At 44.0% G+C, this 22,258-nt stretch overlaps 1 protein-coding gene across 12 annotated transcripts in view; it reads left to right on the top strand.

The window, feature by feature from the left end:
* The window catches only part of MTIF2 (mitochondrial translational initiation factor 2), a 39,186-nt gene extending 16,928 nt beyond the window's left edge, over positions 1–22,258 (top strand). For 5 of the 12 annotated variants that reach the window (XM_059719427.1, XM_014595084.3, XM_059719436.1 and 2 more), the window contains exons 7-14: positions 6,025–6,164; positions 7,295–7,419; positions 10,824–11,028; positions 13,838–14,090; positions 14,995–15,135; positions 16,154–16,318; positions 16,616–16,759; positions 17,289–22,258. In XM_059719427.1, coding sequence (XP_059575410.1) covers positions 6,025–6,164; positions 7,295–7,419; positions 10,824–11,028; positions 13,838–14,090; positions 14,995–15,135; positions 16,154–16,318; positions 16,616–16,759; positions 17,289–17,458 — 1,343 coding nt within the window. In that variant the 3' untranslated portion in view covers positions 17,459–22,258. Of the gene's footprint in view, positions 1–6,024; positions 6,165–7,294; positions 7,420–10,823; positions 11,029–13,837; positions 14,091–14,183; positions 14,393–14,994; positions 15,136–16,153; positions 16,319–16,615; positions 16,760–17,288 lie in introns of those variants that run through there. The other 7 variants (XR_009457635.1, XR_009457651.1, XR_009457646.1 and 4 more) reach the window with 7 other exon arrangements.

The following is a 22,258-nucleotide window of genomic DNA, read 5'->3' as shown; positions in this document are numbered from 1 at the left end:
GAGCCAGAGGCCTTGCTTTGTACACTTTATGTGAAGAAAGCTCTTCTGGCAGTCTCCCTTTGATCTTCATTTCTATAGTAAAGAACTAAAGGTCAAATGATTTCTGGCATAACGGAGCTTAGACCGAGTCGTAGCTCTCACTACACAGCATGGGTTCTGTTGCTGAACCCATGCTGAGATGGGTTCGGCAACAGAGATCAGAGCTCATTTTGCTAGATCCCAAGTGGCTTCGATAGCTTTCCTACAGAGTGTCTCTCTTCTTGATATTTGGAAGGCAGCTACCCAGAGCTCCACAGAATCATAGAAAACTAGGGTTTGGAAGAGACCTCAGTAGGTCATCTACCCCAACCCCCTGCTTAGAGTAGGACCATCCCCAACTGTCTTATCCTAGGTCATAGTCTACCTAGGTCTTAAAAACTTCTAAGGATGGAAATTCCACAACCTCTCTGGGTAGCCTGTCCCAGTGCTTAACAACCCTCCTAGCGAGAAAGTTCTTCCTAATATCTAACCTAAACTTCCCTTGCTGCAACTTGAGACCATTGCTCCTTGCTCTGTCACCTGCCACCAGCAGTCTAGCTGCACGTTTGGAACCAACCTTCAGGTAGATGAAGGTTGCTATTAAATCCACCCTCAGTCTTCTCTTCTCCAGACTAAATAAGCCCAGTTCCCTCAGCCTCTCCTTGGAAGTCATGTGTCTCAGCCCCCTAACCATTTTCGTTGCCCTCTGCTGAACTCTTCAATTTGTCCGCATGCTTTCTGTAATGGTGGGGGGCAAAACTGGATACAGATGTGATCTGATCAGTGCAGAGTAGAGGGGAATAATCATTTCCCTCTATCTGCTGTCAACACTCCTCCTGAGGTAGTCTAGTATGCTGTTAGCCTTCTTTGCAGCAAGGTCACACTGTTGGCTTACATGGCTCATTGTTCATAGTAACCATCAAGTCTTTCTCTGCAGAGCTGCTGCTTAGCCAGCTAGTCCTCAGTCTGTACTAGTGCATAGGATCATTCTGTCCCAAGTGCAGCACTTTGCACTCGCCCTTTATGATTTTTCTTTTAGTCCAATCCTCCAGTTTATTTAGTTCTGTCTGAATCCTAGCCTTACCCTCCAGCATATCTACTGCTCCCCCCAGCTTGGTGTTATCTGCAGACTTGAATCATAGAATCATAGAAGTAGGGTCGGAAGGGACCTTGTAGATCTTCAAGTCTGACCCCCTGCCTGGGCAGGAGGGAAACTGGGCTCAAGTGACCCCAGCCAGGTAGGCATCGAGTCGCTTCTTAAAGACCCCCAGGGTAGGAGCCAGCACCACTTCCCTTGGAAGTTGGTTCCAGATCCTAGCCGCCCTAACTGTGGAGTAGTTCCTATGGATGTCTAATCTGAACCTACTCTCCAACAACTTGTGGCCGTTATTCCTTGTTATCCCGGGGGGTGCTAGGGGAAACAAGGTCTCCCCCAAACCCTTCTGGTCCCCCCTAGTGAGTTTATAGATGGTCACAAGGTCCCCCCTCAGCCTTCTCTTGTGAAGGCTGAACAGGTTCAGGTCCCATAGCCTCTCATTGTAGGGTCTGCCCTGCTGTCCCCGGATCATGCGGGTGGCCCTCCTCTGGACCCTCTCAATGTTGTCCACATCCCTCTTGAAATGGGGTGCCCAGAACTGGATACAGTACTCCAGCTGTGGCCTGACCAGTGTCGCATAGAGGGGGAGGATCATCTCCTTGGCCCTACTTGAGATGCACCTGTGGATGCACGATAGGGTCCGGTTAGCCCTGCCGACCGTGACCTTGCATTGTTGGCCCATGTTCATCTTGGAGTCAGTGATGACTCCAAGATTCCTTTCTGCCTCCGTGCTCTCAAGAAGGGAGTTTCCCATCTTATAAGTGTGTTGCCGGTTACTACTGCCCAAGTGCAGCACCCTCAGCAAGACTTGCTGAGGGTGCACTCCATCCCATCTTTCATATCATTGATGAAGATATTGAACAAAACTGGCCCCAGGACTGACCCCTGGGACACTCTACTTAAGTGGTTTTCAACCTTTTTTCATTTGTGGACCCCTGCAAAATTTCAAACGGAGGTGAAGATCCCTTTGAATTGTAAGTGTGGGTATTCACATATTTTTGATTTGATCATAGTCTTGTTTTGCAAACCCTTTAGACATTGTTTGTGGACCCTCAGGGCTCCATGGACCACAGGTTAAAAATCACTGCTCTACTTGATACTGGCCGTCAGCTAGACATTGAGCTTTTGATTACCCTCTGAGCCTGGTGTTTCAGCCAGCTTTCTATCCCCCTTACATTCCATTCATCCAACCCATACTTATTGCTTGTAATAATGTTGTGGGAGACCATATCAAAAGCTTTGCTAAAGTTTGAGGTATATCGCATCCAGTGTTTGCATCCAGTGTTCTCTCTGCATCCACAGAAACAGTCATTTTGTCAGGTTGGTCAGGCATGACTGGCCCTTCGTGAATCCATGTTGAGTGTACCTAATGACCACTGTCTCCTTCAAAAAGGATTCCTTGATGACCTGCTCCATTTTTTCCAGGGACCAAGGTGAATCTGACTAATCTGTAGTTCCCCAAATCTGCCTCCTTCCCTTTCTTAAAGATGGGCACTATGTTTGCCTTTTTCCAGTTGTCCAGGACCTCTCCCGATCCCCATGAGTTTTCAGAGATAATGGCCGGTGGTCTGTTATCACACAGGCCAACTCCTTCAGCACTTTCAGGTGCCTTGCATCTAGCCCCATGGACTAGTACACACCCAGCTTTTCTAAATAGTCCCTAACCTGTTCTTTCACCACTGTTGGCTGCTTACTTCTTCCACAAACTGTGCTGCCAGGTGCAGTAGTCTGGGAGCTGACTTTGCCTTTGAAGACTGAGATAAAAAAGGCATTGGGTACTTCAGCCTTTACCTACTGAAAGATGATAAGAAAGCCTCCCCCACACTTTCCCTGATCCTCTTCTTGTTGATATACTTGGAAAAACCCTTCTTATTCTCCTTCACGTCCCTCACTAGCTGTAACTCTAGTGTTATCTAGTGTTTCTGCTTTACTCGCACCCCACCATAGGGGTGTTTAATGATATGTTACCTTTCTAGTGGATGTGGGGGAAATGGAGCCATTGTGCCTGCGTTATCATGATACCCAAAGTGCATTTGCTCTGGGTCCACACCTTTGCTCCTGAGATCCAAGTCCTGGGTCTGACTCTCACTGGCTGGCAGTGATCAGACATGAGAGAGTGCTTTCAAGAGTCTGGGGGAGCAGGGACACGTTCCTGGGGTTTCTACATTGCAGGCTACTCCCACTCATGCACTATTTCTATGAACATGTTCAAGGGAGGATTTTTTGTTCCGGCAAGAAACCAATATTTGCTAAGCCTCCAGAGTCGAATGGGCTTCCAAGAGAGGTGGTGCTATCACCTAACTTGGAAGTCTTCAAGAGGAGGCTTGATGATCACCTGGCTGGGGTCATCTGACCTTGATTCTCTTTCCTGCCAGGGGCAGGGGGTCAGACATGATGATTCAGCGGGTCCCTTCAGACTCTGTAATCTATGAAAAAACTCCCATTGCACTTTGGCCTTCCTGATTTCAACCCTGCATGCTCCAGCAATACTGTTATCCTCCTCCCTAGTCGTTTGTCCAAGTTTCAACTTCTTGTAAGCTTCCTTTTGTGTTTTTGCTCATTAAAGAGTTCTCTGCTAAGCCAAGGTGGTCTTATGCCAGACTTGCTAGTCTTTCTGTCCATCAGAATGGTTTGTTCCTGTGTCCTTAAGTTCCTTTAAAGAAAATTTACTTTTCCTGAACTCCTTTCTCCCTCAAACTGGCCTTCCAGGAGATCCTGCCCATCAGTTCCCCGAGTGAGGTGAAGTCTGCTTCTCTGAAGCCCAGAGTCCTTATTGCGCGGCTCTCCTTCCTTCCTTCCTTTCCTCAGGATCCTGAACTTTGTCATCTCATGGTTGCTGCTGCCCGAGTTGCCATCCACTACTACGTTCCCAAACAGTTATTCCCTGTTTGTGAGCAGATGATCAAGAAGAGCATGGCATAGTTGGCCTCTCCAACACTTTTTTGCATCAGGAAGTTGTCCCCAACACTCTCCACAAGCTTCCTGGATTGCCTGCAAACTGCTGTATTGTTCTCCCAGCAGATGTCAGGGTGATTGAAGTCCCCTATGAGAACCAGGGCCTGTGATCCAGGAGACTTCCATTAGATGTTTGAAGAAAGCCTCATCCACTTCATCCTCTTGGTCTGGTGGTCTATAGCAGACACCCATCATGACATCACTCTTGTTGCTCACCCCTCTGATCCTAACCTGGAGACTTTCAGCAGGCCTATCTCCAGTTTCATACTGGAGCTTGGAGCAGTCCTATAGCTCTTTGACATACAGTACAACTCGTCCTCCTCTTCTTCCCTTCTTGTCCTTCTTGAGCTGTTTGTACCCATCCATGACAGTGCTCCAGTCATGCGAGCTATCCCACCAAGTCTCTGTTATTCCAATCATGTCATAGTTCTGTGACTGCACAAGGACTTCCAACTCTTTCTGCTTGTTTTCCAGGCTCTATACATTCATATACAGACATATAAGGTAACTAGCTGATTGCCCTGCTTTCTTAGAATGAAGGGCCTTCCCTGTTGTCCCCTCCAGCTTGTGCTTTCTTTGTCACCTGCTTCTCCACTTACCTCGGGGCTTTGCTTTCCATCCCCCAGTGAGCCTAGTTTAAAGCCCTCCTCCATGCATACCTTTATTGAGCACTATACTACTGTGCAAACTTCCGTAGTAGGTCCTGTGTTCAGTAAAGCAGTCCTCCAGTTCCTGATAGCTTAGGACTCTAAGGCATGCCTCCAGTGGAATGGCATACTGCTTGGAGTGGACCACAGTATACTGTGCATCTGGACAAACCTTGAAGGAGAGAGAAGTTACCAGTAACTGGAGTTCTTTAAGATACTGTCCTTTATGCATGATTCACATCCCACCCTCCTTCCTCTCTTCCTTGGTGTCACTGGTAGCCAGGGATTCTGCAAATGAGAGAAAATGAGGGTTGGGAAGAGTGAATTGACATGGTGCCTAAGAAGAGGCAGGGCCTGTGCATGCTGTATGTGCAAAGCTGGGATAAAAATTCTCCATGCTCAAGTGAGTTATATTACCCACAGGGGATGAGCATGACAGCAACACTTTAAAGAACACCACTTATTGGTAAGGAACTTCTCTTCCTGGAATTCAGTGCAAGTCTATTCAAGTTTAGGATATTTTTCTTCTCTAAATTAAAACAAACAAACAAAACCTGCGAACATTTGAAATTATGCTGCTGGTTCCTGTGATATGTCAAGGTTTTCTTTTCAAGTGTCTTGTCAAGTTTTAATTACACTCCTACCACTTAAAATGGATCAAGGTGCCATCAAAAGACATTTGCCAGTTTGAATAGTTGGTGTATTTGCAGAAGGTTTATGAAGTTATATTTTAATTAACTCCTTTTTGGTCAAATGGATCAGGGCATAAACTCCAGATTTTTCACAGTTCATTTTCCAGGAAGGAGTATGTGGGATCTCTTTGTAGGAAGGAGAAGATGAACAGTTCTTTTTTTTTTTTTTTTTTTTTTTTTTTTCTTGTCATAATGGGCCTCAAGAATATTAGCTTTTGATGCAGTGCTGTAGGTACTAGTATGCTTGGAGAAGAGCAAGAACTGCTTTATTTTTCTCTCTCTCCTTGTTCTTAGTGGAGGATTCCTGGCTCACAAGGATCTTTTTCCCAATTAAGTGCCATAGCTGAAGGTGAGACACAGTTGGTTTGGAACCAATCAATGCTGTTGCTAACTCTAGTAATATATATTACTGCAGCAGGAGAGGGACAGTAAAGACTATGGCATGCATTGTTCTAGATGATCATAATAGGCAGTACTGCTCTGTGTAGATTTTACAGGTTTAACAAAGAAAAGTAGTACTTTCAACTTTTGTGTGGTGTACATGGGGTGGACATATGATTGTATGGGTTAAAGCTGTGGCTGGTTGCAGTTTATAACACTTGTGCACTTCTTTCAGTCCCGATCATCCTTGCTATAAACAAATGTGACAAACCTGAAGCTGATCCTGAAGGGGTGAAGAAGGAATTATTGGCATATGATGTGGTTTGTGAAGATTATGGGGGTGATGTTCAGGCTGTAAATATCTCTGCACTTAAGGTAAATTTTTGTTGCTATAGTGATCAAGTCTGCAGAGTTCTACCATGTGGCAAGCAGCTAAGTTTTCATTTGACCCAGGGAAAATAAAACTTTTCTGTTCCTTTCATTTGACTTGGGGGTCTAATCCTAAGGTAGGCAAAGTGCTGTCAGCTCCTATGGGAGTCAGTCAGAGCCAGAGGCATTTGGTGTTTTGCTGTATCAGTCCCCTAGTGAGAAATGGTATAGAAGTACAAAATTCCAGTTGTCTTTCCTCCAATTTTTATGCTGGAAGTTTAGTGGGCGTTTGTTCCAGGATCCTTCAAGCTGTCACTTTCTCATGTTTGCATGGTGGATAAAATGCTGTTGGAGGAAGAGTTTTACTTCTGTTAGACTGAGTAAAAGTATTTTCATAATTCAAATCTGAACACAAGGCACAATTGGTAAGAGAGCAAGTTGCATAAACCTACTCCCTTTTGGTAACTGATTGTTAATTACAGTAATCTAAAATCCTGTCATTGCTATTTGTACTTGGCTTTGTGGTGATCATACTGTTTCCTCATGAGAATTGGAAGAGCAATGACTTCATTGCTTTCATTCTGAATTTATCCCATACTCCTTTCTGAAGTTTCAGGCCGGTATATGCACTACTGCAATTAAACTTTCAAAGTCATTCACACTGACAAAAAATAAAAAAAAAGTTTCTGTTCACCCTTCTGGTATCCAATTATTACCTTACTGTTCAGTGTGCTATGGTCTGTTCTGGACAGTTTGTCCAGAATTGGTTGCAAAAGGATGCATGCTAAATCCCAAACTGTGTTCTTTCTTCTACCCAATGGGCAACCCTTGTCTCCACATCCTTTCCCCTACAGTTCCTAGATCTAGCCTGATACTGAGGCAGTGTTGCTGCTGATATGAAAGGAGAAAGAAGGAAGTCTTACTTGCACCTTAACATCTACTGTTTGCCTTCAAGACTAGTACAGCAGCAGTCTCAGGCCCTGTATTATTTCCGCGGTATGCTCCCCAACAGATTAGGGTGCATTGCAGATTTGGGAATTATGGACCATGTAGGACTGTGGAGCTGGCAATGAGAGAGAATCTCTGGATTCTGTTTTAACTAGCTGCAACCTTAATTCTTAATTGTTTTGAAACAGGGTGACAACCTGATGGCCTTAGCAGAGGCAACAGTTGCTCTTGCAGAGGTGCTAGAACTGAAGGCAGACTTCGCTGGCCTAGTCAAGGGAGTCGTAATAGAGTCTCGCATAGATAAAGGAAAAGGGTAGGTCAGCCTGTCATCTGTCTTCCTTACATCTGTGGTTACTGTTTATAATGGATTTATTCCAAGTACTTAAAAATATACCATCCAGATGATCTCTGCTCCAAAATTTAGGTTTTGATTACAACATTATATTACAAAACTCTAGTACTCTTAGAAATACTTCAGTAAAAGTTTTCTTTTGTTTTTCTTTCTTTTTTTTTTTTTTTTTTTTTTTTAAACAAATGCAGCTCTTTACTTTGGTGTAACTGTTCCTCTCCAGTGTTATTTTATGGCATAAGAACCAGGAGATAAGCAGCTAAAAGCTTAGCAGGATATTTTCATCCTGCCAGTCAAATGAAATCTTGTAATATAAATGGGCAATGTAAATAGTGAACCACAAACTAAATATTCTTCAAAGAAAGTATTAGTAATAAAGATTTTTTTAAATATTTCTTGAATATTAATCTGACAGTTTCTATTTAACAATAGTTTTTGTTATAAAATAGCAAATATTTTATGAACACAGTCCATTAAATACTTAATCTGATTTTTTTTTTCTTCCTTTAAAAATAATTGTCTTTCAAGGAGACTTGTATAAAAAAAAAAATCAGTTCACTGTTGTGCCTTTTACCTGTTACCTTTTTCATAGTTTCATAGTAGCTAGGGTCAGGAGGGTCTTGAACAGATCACCTAGCCTGACCCCCTGCCACAGGCAGGAATGAATGCTGGGTTCACAAGACCCCAGACAAGTGATCATCCAGTCTCCTTTTGAATTTGCCCAAGGTAGAGGTGAGGACCACTTCCGTGTGAAGTTGGTTCCAGATTTTGGCCACCCTAACTGTAAAATATTGCCTACTGATCTCTAACCTAAACTTACTCTCCACTAGCTTATGACCATTGTTCCTTGTCACCCCAGGGGGTGCTGGGGAGAAAAGGGCTCTGCCTATTTGCTGTTGATCTCCCCTGATGAGCTTGTAGGCAGCCACTAGGTCTCCCCTCAGCCTCCTCTTGCTGAGGCTGAACAGGTTCAGGTCCTTCAGTCTCTCCTCGTAGGGCCTGTCCCCCTGCCCTCTCACCAAGCGGGTGGCCCTCCTGAACCCTCACCAAGCTGGCCACATCCCTTTTGAAGTGCGGCGCCCAGTACTGGACGCAGTACTCCAACTGCGGCCTGACCAAAGTCGTATAGAGGGAGGAGAGTATCACTTCTCTAGACTGGCTTGAGATGCACCTTTAGATGCAAGACGAGGTATGGCTGGCCTTGCTGGCTGCGGTCTCGCATTGGCGGTTCATGTTCATCTTGGAGTCGATAATGACTCCAAGATCCCTTTCCGCCTCTGTGCTTTCAAGAAGGGAACTCCCCAGCCTGTATGGATGCTGTGGATTCCTTCTCCCAAGGTGCAGCACCCTGCATTTGTCTATGTTGAACCCCATCCTATTCTCATCTGCCCACTTTTGTAGTCTGTCTAAATCTAGTTGCAGCCTCTCCCTCCCTTCAAGTGTGTCCACCTCGCCCCACATCTTAGTGTCATCAGCAAATTTGGACAGCGTGCTTTCCACCCCCTTGTCCAAGTCGCTGATGAAGATGTTAAACAGTGCGGGCCCGAGGACCAAGCCCTAGGGTATCCCACTGCTCACATCTCACCAGGTTGAGTACAACCTGTCCACCACTACTCTGGGTGCGCCCCATCAGCCAGTTTTTTTACCCATCCAACCGTTTAGGCATCAATGCTACAGTTGCTTAATTTATTGATGAGGATGGGGTGAGAGACAGTGTCAAAGGCCTTTTTAAAGTCTAGAAAGACTATGTCCACAGCAACACCATCATCCAAGGATTTAGTTACTTGGTCGTAAAAGGCAATCAGGTTGGTCAGGTAGGACCTGCCTTTGATGAACCCATGCTGATTGCCTCTGAGCGTGATCTCCCTTGCTGGCTCCCCACAGATGTGTTCCTTGATGATTCTCTCCAAGATCTTCCTGAGCACTGAGGTGAGGCTTACAGGCCTATAGTTACTTGGGTCCTCCTTCCCCACCTTTCTTGAAAATTGGGACCACATTAGCCAGTTTCCAATCCCCTGGTACCTGGCCAGATGACCGTGAATGCTCATACAGCCGGGCCTAGGGCTCCATGATGACCCCTGCCAGCTCCCTCAACACCCTTGAGTGGAGGGCATCTGGACCTGCAAATTTAAAAATGTCTAGCCCTTCCAGAAGATCCCTAACTACATCTGCGCTGACTGAAGGCCTGACAGAGCTATCCCCAAGATTGTCCCTACCTCTAGTAGGTGGGATATCCCGGTCCCTGTTCAAGAAAATAGAGGCAAAGAAAGTGTTAAAAATATCAGCTTTCTTGTCTGTCGTAGCCACAAGATTACCATTTGCGTCTTGCATGGGCCCTACATTGCCTGGTGCCCTCTTTTTGCTCCCAATGTACTTGAAAAAGGACTTTTTGTTGTCCGTAATCCTGGATGCTAGCCTGAGTTCCATCTCTGCCTTGGCCTTCCTAATAGCCCTCCTATACTCCCGGGCTGAGGAGGAGTACTCCTCCTTGGTGATACCTCCTCCCTTCCACTGGTTGTACGCCCCTCTTTTAGTCCTCAGGCATTTTGAATTTTTGTAAAGAATACTTGAAAATCCCTTAAGAGTTCTTTTCAGTTTCTTATATTAGAAATATAACCAAGGGCAAATCTGGATTTTTCTGTGAATCCTTTTATAATTTCATGAGTTCAACCCCTAGATGACAGATAAAAAAAATTCTTTAACCTCCATCTATCTTAAGAAATCAAAAAGGGTACAACCTAATTTTTCCTTCATAAGACTCTAGAATTTTCTCGCTGTAGAAGTGAAATGTTTTGTTAATATGTTCAGTGAGCTCCTGTTGCTTGTATTTCCTTATTTTATCTTCTTAAAAGTATATACTGTTTTCTCACATGCCATACATACCTTGTCTTGAGAAGACAGAAGGAAGAAGAAAAGATTTTTCTGGAGACCTGGCTGAGTCCTGACCACAGAGCTAAAGTCCATGTGACTTTCTAGAATAGCAGTCACACCAAAGATAGAGTTTTAACCCCTTCACAGTCACTGCCAAACTGGCAACAGCTTTTGGCTACTCAGCTGTAAGCTACTACCAATTTAGCCACATCTATGAAAGGATTAACACCAGTTCTGACTCTGAACAGGTAAACTCTGCCCCTTTCTCCCTGGAGCTGGCAGGGAAAGAAGCACAGCATCCATTATAGCTGCCAACTATGCCTCCATACCTTTGTTCAGCACAGAAAACAAGTTTTTCTACTTAAAACATGCTACCCAGTTTTGGAGAGCTGATTGGGGAAAAGGTATATGCAGTGTGTGAGTGAATATGGTAATTGCTGTAACTGATAAATACAAAAAATTCTTCCCCCACCCCTCCCCCTTATGTTTCTCTCTAGTCCAGTAACCACAGCAGTCATCCAGGGAGGAACACTGAGAAAAGGCTGTTTCCTAATTGCTGGAAAAAGCTGGGCAAAAGTGCGCCTGATGTATGATGAAAATGGCCAAACAATGGCTGTTGCCACTCCTGGGTTGCCAGTGGAAATCATGGGCTGGAAGGAAATCCCATCAGCAGGAGATGAAATTCTTGAAGTAGAATCTGAGGTACAGTAAGGAGTACTCAATGGACAGCTTATGCTACAATATGAAGTATAGGCCAAACTTGGTACAAAACAGTAAATGAATCATAATAACTTAAGGCAGTCTGACTACTGCCTTAAACCAGTGGTTGGAGGCCAAACCAGTGGTACTACATGTGGCCCAAAATTTGGTTATCCATAAAAATAATAGTGAAATTGCTGGAATATTCTCTCTGTCTTCCCTCTTTCTCCCACCACTTGCAGTGCTTAACTCCTTATTCTTCTCAGTACATCTAGATTGAGCTCTTGTACAGTTGAATGATGAAAATCTGCCTGTCCAAGGTATGGAAGGTTAATATTTGGTCTCATTATTCCTCACAATTCTTGTGATCATCCTGTCTGACTGCAGGTGGCATCCTTTAAGATGTTACTTTGGGATAAATTACCACTTTCATCCTGAATGCCTGTCAGATAACTTTTAAGTTTTGTTTTTTATTCTTTAAATATCACAATGACTTTACTCCCAAACAGTCTAGACTGGCAATTCTTAATTGTTTTTGTTTTGTCTTTTTTTAGAATGAGAAAACTAGTTTAAAATGTAAGCATCAGTGGGCATCAGCTATGCTGATGTAGGCTCTACCAGAGTTATTGCAGATGGATGTAGTTTGGATCATTAGAGCAGTAACATATTTCTTAGGAGTTCAGTCCATCTTCTGGCTCCTCTGCAAGGGTATTAAGTATCTTATCTCATCCTTCCCTTTAGAGAGACTGTGATCATATCTTATGAATTGATCATTTTATATTTTTCAAATGCTTGCAGGACAGTTTGTACTTTTGGATAAGCAGGTCTGCCCTCCACTTTTTCTGCACCTGTTAAATAGTGGAATGACCCATTGTGGGGGGTGCAGTAGTTGTTTCTCAGCAGCTTTCACCTTTTATTTCTAAATAAAAATACCCACCTTCAAGGTTTATGGAGGTTTTTGGGTTTTTTTCCCCCATTAACCTATCAACTGTTATGTCTGCCATAGGGAGGAAGATGTAGAGAGTTACCGGGATATCTGTTCTTTGTAGGGGTGCACTGATAAAGATTATTTTTTTTTTTTTTTGGCTGGCACCGATGGCTGATTATTAACCAGCCATATTGGCTGATACCAATCCAACTGCCAACATACAGCCCAGCAAGTTTGAGAGCAATAGTTTCATGGTTAGTAGGGTCGGAAGGGACGTGAGCAGAACATCAAGTCCGACCCCCTGCCTTGGGCAGGAAAGAATGCTGGGGTCAAACGACCCTGGCAAAGTGTCTGTCTAGCCTCTTTTTGAAGACCCCAAGGGTAGGAGCGAGCACCACTTCCCTTGGAAGTTGGTTCCAGATCCTAGCCACCCTGAGTGTAAAGTAGTGCCTCCTGATATCTAGCCTGAATCTACTCTCAGTCAACTTATGGCCATTATTCCTTGTTACTCCCAGTAGTGGTCAGAGGGAACAGGGACTCTCCCATTGCCTGCTGGTCCCCCTTGGCCAGTTTATAGATAGCCACCAGATCCCCTCTCAGCCTTCTCTTGTGGAGGCTGAACAGGTTCAGGTCTCGTAGCCTCTCTTTGTAGGGCCTGACCTGCTGCCCCCTGATCATGTGAGTGGCCTTCCTCTGGACCCTCTCCATGTTGCCCACATCCCTCCTGAAGTGCGGCACCCAGAACTGTACACAGTACTCCAACTGCGGCTTGACCAATGTCATATAGAGGGGGAGGATCGCCTCCTTGGACCTGCTCGTGATGCATCTGTGGATGCATGAGAAGGTGCAGTTAGCCTTCCTGACTGCATCCCCACATTGGCAGCCCATGTTCATCTTAGAATCTATAATGACTCCAAGATCCTTTTCTGCCTCTGTGCTGACAAGAGGGGAGTTCCCCAGCCTGTAGTTATGCTGCTGGCTCTTTCTCCCTAGGTGCAGTACCCTGCACTTGTCAGTATTGAATCCCATCTTATTATCATCTGCCCACCCCGTAACCTGTCCAAATCCAATTGCAGCCTGTCCCTCCCTTCTAGCATGCCCACTTCTCCCCACATCTTGGTGTCATCTGCGAATTTGAACAAGGTGCTTTTCAGCCCCTTGTCCAAGTCACCAATGAACATGTTGAACAGTGCGGGCCCGAGGACTGAGCCCTGGGGAACCCCACTGCCCATATCCCTCCAGGGTGAAAATGACCTGTCCACCACCACTCTCTGGGTGCGGCCCTTCAGCCAGTTGGCGACCCATCTGACTGTGTAGGCATCGACACCACAGTCACCTTATTTTTTTAATGAGAATGGGGCGAGAGTGTGTTGAAGGCCTTCCTAAAGTCCATGAAGACTATGTCCACTGCGACACCTGCGTCCAAGAATTTTGTGACCTGGTCACAGAAAGCCACCAGGTTGGTTTGACAGGACCTGCCTCTAATGTATCTGTGTTGGTTGCCCCTAAGCATACAATCCCCTGCTTTTCCCTCGCAGATGTGCACCTGGATAATTTTCTCAAAGAGCTTCCCCAGGACCAAGGTAAAACTAACAGGCCTATAATTTCCTGGGTCCTCCTTCCTCCCTTTTTTGGTACGTCACAGCTGGTAAGTTTGGGGGGGGATGTTGGGGGTGCAGATAGAGGGCACACAGAATATGACTGCTTTAGAGGGTCACTAGTTGTCTTCTGTGTAAAAATGGCTGTAAAGTAATTTTTAGAAAATAAATTAAGCAGAGTTAAAGCCAGAGCAATCCCACTGATTACTGACTATAAAAGCCTTTTAAGGTGGCTCTTCCTGCTTCTATGTACTGGCTGTTAAGTGTGGCTTCTCTTTCTGCCTAGCAAATAGCACACAAAGTAGTGAATTGGAGAAACTATGCTGAACAGCAGGAGAAAATCAAACAGGATGTAGAAGTTATTGAAGCAAAGCGGAAGAAACACAGAGATGAATACAAGAAGCAGCGGGAGATGTACGACAGTCTGAGTTGGAAAATGAGAAAACAAGCACAATATGAAGCCGGTAAAGATGTATGGTTTTTAAGACCAAAGGAGCGTGAGGAGAGTGACAGGAATGTACTGCCCATAATTGTTAAAGGTATGTTTGGATACTGTTGACTTTGCCATTGTTCCAGTGCACATTTTTCAGCTGTCGTATTTAAACCCGTTGCCATGTTGTGTTCCTTTCCAGATATTTATCCACGCAGATTCCACTTTTTGCACATGCATGTCCAAGCCTTGATTCTGCTGAATAATCATGTACATTGGGTGTCCTGTGCATATGGGACACTCTTGTGTTCCCCACAGCTGATAATAGGAGAGGACACTAGCAATGAGAGCTCTGAGGTAGAATCCTATAATGTCCACATCCCATGTTCCAAATGAGTTAACTGATGTAGTTAGGGTCCGTTATTAGCTTGTTTGGGTAGATAAGCTTTTCTTCTGTTTGCTCAGAAAATCTGAACCAAAACAGGCAGTAATGTTGGTGGTATTGTGGATAAGCAGAGTTTTTATTAATAATGGTGATGCATGGAGGCAGGAGGAATCGGAAAAGCAGGGCTGGAAGGGACCTTGAGAGGTCATTTAGCTCAACCCCCTGCCTGAGGCAGAAAAGATCTTGTGGCTTGTAGGGACCCCAAACCCACAACCTTGGCATGTTGGAGCTCAGTTCATTATTCACATCCCATGCTGTGTGTGCACGATTGACCATGTTGGCAAACTCAATTTTCAGTCCATATTTGGTTAAAGACCTCAAACATGGAACTTTCCTGTGCTGTGTTTGAGACATTTGTTGGAAGAGACTACCATACTTTAAAGGTTTTATAATTTTCAGAAGTGTAATCTTTATGTTAAAATGAGAATGCTGTAGGCATTGCATCATGTTATTGATGTTTTATATTTTCTAGAATTGTCATATAGCATCATTTGTCTTTATTTGGTTACTGTTTTGTTGTTCAGATGCTTTACAAAGCCAATAATAGAACCACCTTTGCTATATGTAGGTGATGTGGATGGTTCTGTTGAAACTCTTCTAAACATTCTGGATGGTTATAATGCTAAAGATGAATGTGAGTTGGATATACTCCATTTTGGAATAGGGGATATCAATCAAAATGACATAAATTTGGCTGAACCCTTTAAGGGTAAGTGTTTATTCACATATTGTTACAGTTTTGTGAAATCTTTAATTAAGTGAGCTGTGGGGCCAAGCTTGACTTTTATTTTCATTGTATAATCCTTAATAGTACTATCAGTATAAGTCTGTACTAAGTATAAGAATGTTTTTGTGTTACTTCCCCATAAAATAAGCACTAGTGGAAATGGGGATCGGGATAGAAATCTAGTGAAAAAGGAAATTAACTGAATGACGTGTTGACATAACTTGTACTGTCAAGTGTTGTGGACAGTATCTACAAACTGTGACTCCCTCCTTCCCTTACTTGTCTTGTTTCACAATGATCCAGTGAGGCAAAGAAACCATAAATCTTGTTTAACCTGGTCCCAGATGATTTGTTTTAAGCAGGGATGATTTGAATAGCATAATGGTTCCTATGCCATTCCCTTCCTGCCATAGCAGGCATGGCTAGCATGCCCTATGTCTGCTTATTCCCAGCTGTTGGGAATAAGCCATAGTTAGCTGGGTATGAATTAGAACAGCCTTCAAGCTGCTCTGATTAACACTAGGAATCAAACTACTCTTCTGCCCAGCTCCAAAATTAAGGATTCCTTTTCCATCCTGATCCTTACTGTAGCTTAATGCTCAATTAGGTTATAAAATCTGACCAGCTGTCTGTACAAGAGCTACCTTTTATTTTGTAACCATCAATTATATAATTTAGCAGGGTTTCCTATTGATCCCTATTTTTACAGTAAGAGGGCAGGATTACAGGTGTTGATGTACATGCTATGTAGTCCAGCATTTGATCTCTAATAAACAGGTGTGGAAAAGTTAAAATGGGGGAAACTAAATAGAACTCATTCTGCAATTAGTAATGTTGCTTGTAGTAGCAGCTGTTAAGTACAGATTGTGCCAAAAAGAAAAAATATTGCAGGATAGACAGTTTTCTCTGCATGTTTTCCTTTATTTCTTGAAAGCAAAAAAAGCTCTATGATTTACAGTATTTATATTGAATTATCAGCTCTGGTGGTCTTTTCTGGCAGGGATCATATATGGATTCTGTGTGAACGCAGATAGCTCTACTCAGAAGTTGGCTGCTAAAAAGGGGATTAAAATTAAACTCCATAATATTATCTACAAACTTATTGAAGACTTGAAAGAGGAGTTGAGTAGAAGATTGCCTTTGGCTGTGTATGAACTTAAAATAGGTAAGTTGATTGCGTGGTAAATCTTGTAGCATCTTATGGATGGCGCTAGGAAGAATGTTTTGATACTGAGTTCAGCATTGCTTTAAACTGAGACATTGGAAAAAACACATGGATCTTACTTTGCATGATGGCTTTCTCTTTATACTTTAGTGTCTTCTGCGTCTCATTTTGTCTGTCTTAATTGCAGCAGCAGAATGCTCAGATGATTACAAGCTAATGAAAGAGCCCACTATGCTACTAATTAGTGTTATCAAATTATTCCCTTGCGCTCAGTACTTCCATTTTTTTTTTCTGTAGGGGAGGCATCTGTTCTTGCTATATTCTATGGCACAGTCAAAAAAAATAAGAACGTTCCAGTGGCTGGTTGCAGAGTGCAGGAGGGACAGTTAAATCGAAAAATGAAGTTTAAAGTAATCCGTAATGGTGATGTTATTTGGAAAGGTAAGGAAAACTGCTTTGGAAAGACTCATGAGAGCCTATAATCTAACATGCATCTCTAATGTCTTCACCAGATAGAATTAGTGTTTTGAGCCCAAACTCTGTCCTTGAATACACACAACCCTTTGAAGTTAATGTAAAATGTATATATGTATATGATAAGAGAATTTGCCCCTTAAAGTTGTTCAGTCAATTTAATGCACTTGCTTAAGCCATGCATGCAGAATTGGCTTTGGCCAGCCCTTTCTGTGATGCATATTTCTAGTGCTCTTTCCCCATGCTGACTCCCTGTTACAAAGCGGTATAGGAAGGCAGTAGCATCCAGAGATCAGGTGTTAGCTAAGTTAAGTTGTTTGAAGGGAGCAATGCCTGAAGTAAAGTGTAGGTGTTTGGCATCCCTAAAAATCAGAACATTTTCACACTGGCCTCTTCATTTGCTATACAAAAAGAGGGATATGGGAACTTATTCATATCCTGGGAAACGTGAGCCTTAGATCTGTTTTTCTAGTATTGACATACATTCTCTCCATAGGACTCTCAACATCACTGAAGCATTTTAAAGATGATGTCCAGGTAGTAAAAGCTGGCATGGAGTGTGGCCTCAGTTTGGACCAGTACACAGATATCAAGATTGGAGATCAAATTATCTGCTACGAAGAAAAAGAAGTTAAAGAATCAATTTCTTGGGATCCAGGATTTTAAATAATTGTACTTTAGTACAAGGGACTCATGGCCTGGCATTATTTTAGGCCACCTTGCTGAAACTTTTAATATTAAAAATTATTCTGAAAGGGGCTTCTTTTGTGAGAGTTCATTGAATTTTCAGCCAGGACACCAAATTCTGAATCCAAAATCAAAAGTTTGTGTTTTAGGCAACAGTGGTGTTCTTTGCTTCTGCAGTTGTGTGCCAGCTCTATAACCCCATAAGGCTACTAGTTGTAGAAAAATGTTGAGTGACATGGCAGTGTTAACTCCTTGGTGAAGGATATGGATTGCTGTCATGTTTCTTAGCATGTTTCAGTTAGAAATGGAAGATATCAGAAAGGGGCAGAATGTTTACGGTCTTTCTGTTTGACAGCCAGGTTGAGTTTAGCAGTTGATAAAAACGGGTCTTTCTGTCATAAAATGTTACCTTAAAAGAATAAAAGGGGAGACAGATGGTATTGGAAGGGATTACTGTCACTGTCTCAGCCTGCTGTGGGATTTTATACCTCTTTGATGAAATTCAACCTTCATTTTCTGCAGCCTAATTCACAGAATTTCATCTAGAATTTGTGACTTCTTAGACTGGGGTGGTCTAATTGGAGGAAGAGGAGTAAGATAGTGAAATTCCAGTCCCAGTTTTGGTGTGGATTAAAATTTGAAATGTGTGCCTCTAAACTGCTTTATGCCAGTTTCCCAATCTGTAAAACTAGGATAATACCAACAACTTCTCATATGTTGCGGTTTAATGTTTGTGAAGTGCTTGGAGGTCCTGATGTAAAAGTCCCACTGTCACGGCTAATTATCACAGGTAAAGTAATATTACTACCACCGTGTATTGTTTTGTATGTGTTTTAATGCTGTTCTGAGATTGCTACCCGAGATCTTTCTTTAGTTCTCCTATAAAACAGTGCCTTTGTATGACAGGTACTCCGTGTACAGGCTGAAGTAATTGCAGAGCCATTGGCTATTATTCCCTTTGAGAACTCATGGAGGTTGGTTATCATCCCGGATTACTGAAGAAAGGTAAATGTGGTACATGTCTAGAAGGAAAGGAAGAAGATCCAGTGAATGACAGACCAGTCTGCCTGACCTCAATACCTGGAAAGATTAAGAAGCATATTATCAAAGAATCTATTTCTTAAACACCTGGAGGGAGAACAAGGTGATCAAAAACAGCCAGCATGGATCCATCAAGAGCAAGGCATGTCTGATAAACTTTAATTCTTTGTGTGACAAGGTAATGGGCTCTGTGGGGAAAACAGGGCATTGTGTAAGACAGTGGTTCCAAACGGGGTTGCAACATCAGTGGATAGGGTCACAGGGGCAGGGGGCTGTGGATTGGGAGTGAGGGGGCCATGCTGAGGAAATGGAGCCATAAATGGGGTCATGCTAAGGAAAAGTTTGGGAAGCACCGGCATAAGAGTTTGGTGCAAGAGAACAGTGGATAGGGTATATGGCTTTTGACACTCTCTCATGATGTTCTCCTTTAGTAAGCAAAGGAAATATAGTTGAGATGAAAGTGGTGTGAAGTGTGTACAAAACTGGTTGGACCACTGGGTGAACGATTAAGGCTGTGTGAAACAGCACCATTTCGTTTAGACTTCCGTTTCACTGGGACAGTGTTTTGTTTCGAGTTTTTAGTTTCATTTTGAAACCACTGTTCTGTTTCATTTCTTTAAAAATGTTTTGCTGTTTCAATGCTGTTTCAATGTTTTGCCCGTAGGCTATAATGGGGAAGCATGTAACTGCCTATAACCTTGTAATTTCCTGCCTGATTTGGATGAAACTTGCAGGCATGGTAGCCCCGACTGAGGCCATGAAGCCTGCCAGCTTTCAAGGAGATAGGTGTAGGGGTTTCTGGGAAACTGCACCTCAGGCTGCTGACAAGCAAAACTTGTGACATGTGTGACTTTGTGTGTTAAGGCATGCCCTCATTGGCACTGGGGCCTCTACACAACACGGTAGTGCGCCCCAATGAGGTCTCCTCCTTCCCTACAGCCTCAGGCCGGTCCACCATTTTAAATGACAATAGGTAAAATAATAACTTGGTGAACAGGAGCACAGTAGCACCAGCAGTATCTCAGGCAGCCAAACTGACAGGGCCTTTCTTTTCTCTCCTGCAGGAGCTTCTTCTCCAGCAGCTGCCAGAGAACTCTCCCTGCCAGCCCCAGCCCTGGGGCATAGATGTGCCCAGGGCCCTGTGTCCTTCCGGTCAGGTGGTAGGGGTGTTGGTCTAAGGACATGGCACTGGCAGACAAGGTCCTTTAGGTCAATCTAATCTGGTATCTTTTAGCAGACCAACTGAATAGTTACCACAATATATCCTAGCAAGCTTTCAAGTTGAAAAAGCCTTTGTCAGGCTGAGGAAGCACCTGCAGTTGGGGGGGGGGGTGTGTGCGTGCGTGCGTGCTGTTCCTGGATGGAAGGAACAGTAAAGAAGCCAGAGGCTGGCATGCCATGCAGGCAAGAAAGCCAGTCAGTGGAAATGGAGGTGTCAGGGGGTGGGGGGGGAAAGGGATATGTAGCAGCGCAGGTAAAAGTGGAGAGGTACCTGGGGAGTCAGCTGTCTGGCAGGCTGTAGTGTGTCAGAATTCCACTATATTGAGTCCATGAGTTTCTGTACCTAGGAGTCTGATGAAGTTCAGTTCATAGGCTCATGTGTGAAAAGTCTCTGCACATGGACTCTCAAACAGAACAATATTGAAGCATTTTTCATTGCAGATTTCTATCCATGGTAGTGATACTGCTATTGTCTGGGATCTCTGGAGGGAAAGTCCATGTAAGAGCTGAAGATTATCATTTATAACATCGGTCTACAGTGACCAAAATGTTTCATGGCATTCTCTCTTGCAGGAGTGGGCTGGAAACTCTTGCTTGCCATTGTTGTCCCCTTGTTCCTCCTCCTCCTTCCTGCCAGTACTTTCTCTATCAACTGTTTGTGCAAAGAAGTTGCTAAAAGCGTGAAGAGACCTCAAGCTTTGGTATGAAAAGATTGGGGATGATGGGGGTCCAATCCTGCTGCTAAGCCCCTGCAAGTCTTCCTATAGCAAAGGTGGGCAGGGAAGCAAATATCCTTGGAACTTAGAATGGGCGAGCCAATCAGATAGGATGCTCCAGCGTATTCCTTGCCCTTTGCATTGCTGGAACAGTGGGCTGCTTTGCTCAGAAAGGAGCCTCTTTGCACTGGGCACTCTGCATATATGTAAATTAGCATAACTCCACTGTAGCCTGCTGGGGCTCCATTACCAATAGGTCCATGATCAGAGTCATTCTCTAGGGCTGTGATGCTGGCATGTTGCACGCTCATTGCCTTGGCTTTAAAAAACATCAATCAAAGAAGTAAACATCCCTCTAACCTACAAATCTCATTCTCCACTAGGTTTTTTTTTTTTTTTCCTATCTAAGGCCTCTGCCATTGGTTCTCAATAAGAAGCCTAGTGAGGAAGAATTCTTCAGGGAAGAGCTGGAATCACAGAAGAGGAGGAACAATCCCTCAGCAAGAAATAACATATCACCAGCAATTTCTCTCCTTTCCTTGTTGGAGGAGAAAGACGACAGTAGTTTCACACCCTAAATTGAAATACCTCGGTTCCCAAAGAGAGACCCGAACTGCCACGTGTCCAGTGCAAGTCAGAAAGGGTTGGATTCCAGCTCTGAATTGGGAGTCTTTCAGCTGGACAGAGGATCTGTGCCCAACCTTGCAGGGTGTGGGTTCTCTCATTTTTGTCTGGAGGGAGACTGAGGAGGACACCTCGGGGTTTTGAGATAGCGAGAAAACCTCCCATTTGGAAAGCTCCTCCTTGGGAGACTAGATAGCCAACAGAAGGATATGAGCAGTGTAATGTGGATGTGGACAGGTGCCAACAAGAGGCCTTCCTTTAGGTCACTGTGCTGACAGAGGGTCTTTGTTTTAACCCTTCCTCTGAGGACCCACATACCCCTGCAAGGGGCCACCTTTACCCTGACACAGACAGGCTTCCCTTCCCTGAGCACATAGCTTGCTTGAAAGTACGAGTCTCTGAGGACTCCAGTGAGCTCCCTCCCCAGGACATTGGCCTTCAGACTTTACAGTTTGCAGAGGACAAGGACATTTCAAGTGACTGACAGAATTTCCAGCCACACAGCAGAAGGAGCACCGCCTCCAGCCACCATGCTCAGGGAGACTTTTAAAGCTGGGACATGGGGAAAGCATGGGACCATGAAGGAAAAAAACTACCAGAAGCTTAAATTCCAGGGCTATCAGCAGGTGCATTATATGTCAAGAAACTGATGGCATCACACGGAAGAATGAAGGGACAAGCATTTGTCAGCCTGTACCTGTTTGTGCATCACTACCCAGACAGGTAGCTTCTATTAATGTCTGTCCTTTAAGGTGCTACAGCTCCAGTTGCAAAAAAGGTGTGCTTTCACTGCTGGTATTTAACATCCATTCACCATCCTGCTGCAGAAACCCTGTGGCCATAAGTCACTGCAATTTTACTGCTGGACAAATAGGACAAACTCAGACATGGGCGGTGACGATCTCACACCTCTCCCTTGCAGCAAACACTGCAGGTGCCTTGCCATCCAATAAGAATGTATGGTGAGATATGGATTTGTGTGTTAATTATCTCTCTGTAAAAACACTGGTGTATCAGGAAAAGCAGAGTCTGAAACAACCAGCCCATGCTGGCAATGTTTCAGTCATGTGGTTTGGGACCCAAGCTGATCCACCACCAGTTGCTCACCCGGGGTCATAAAGTTATTCCCCCTCACCTCATGGGGGGCAAAAGTAAAGGTTGAAATTTGTCTCCTTCA

This window comes from Alligator mississippiensis, chromosome 1 (genome assembly GCF_030867095.1).
Source record: "Alligator mississippiensis isolate rAllMis1 chromosome 1, rAllMis1, whole genome shotgun sequence".
NCBI classification, from domain to species: domain Eukaryota; kingdom Metazoa; phylum Chordata; order Crocodylia; family Alligatoridae; genus Alligator; species Alligator mississippiensis.
The sequence above is the reverse complement of the archived record's forward strand: the minus strand, read 5'-3'. Positions and strand labels throughout refer to the sequence as shown.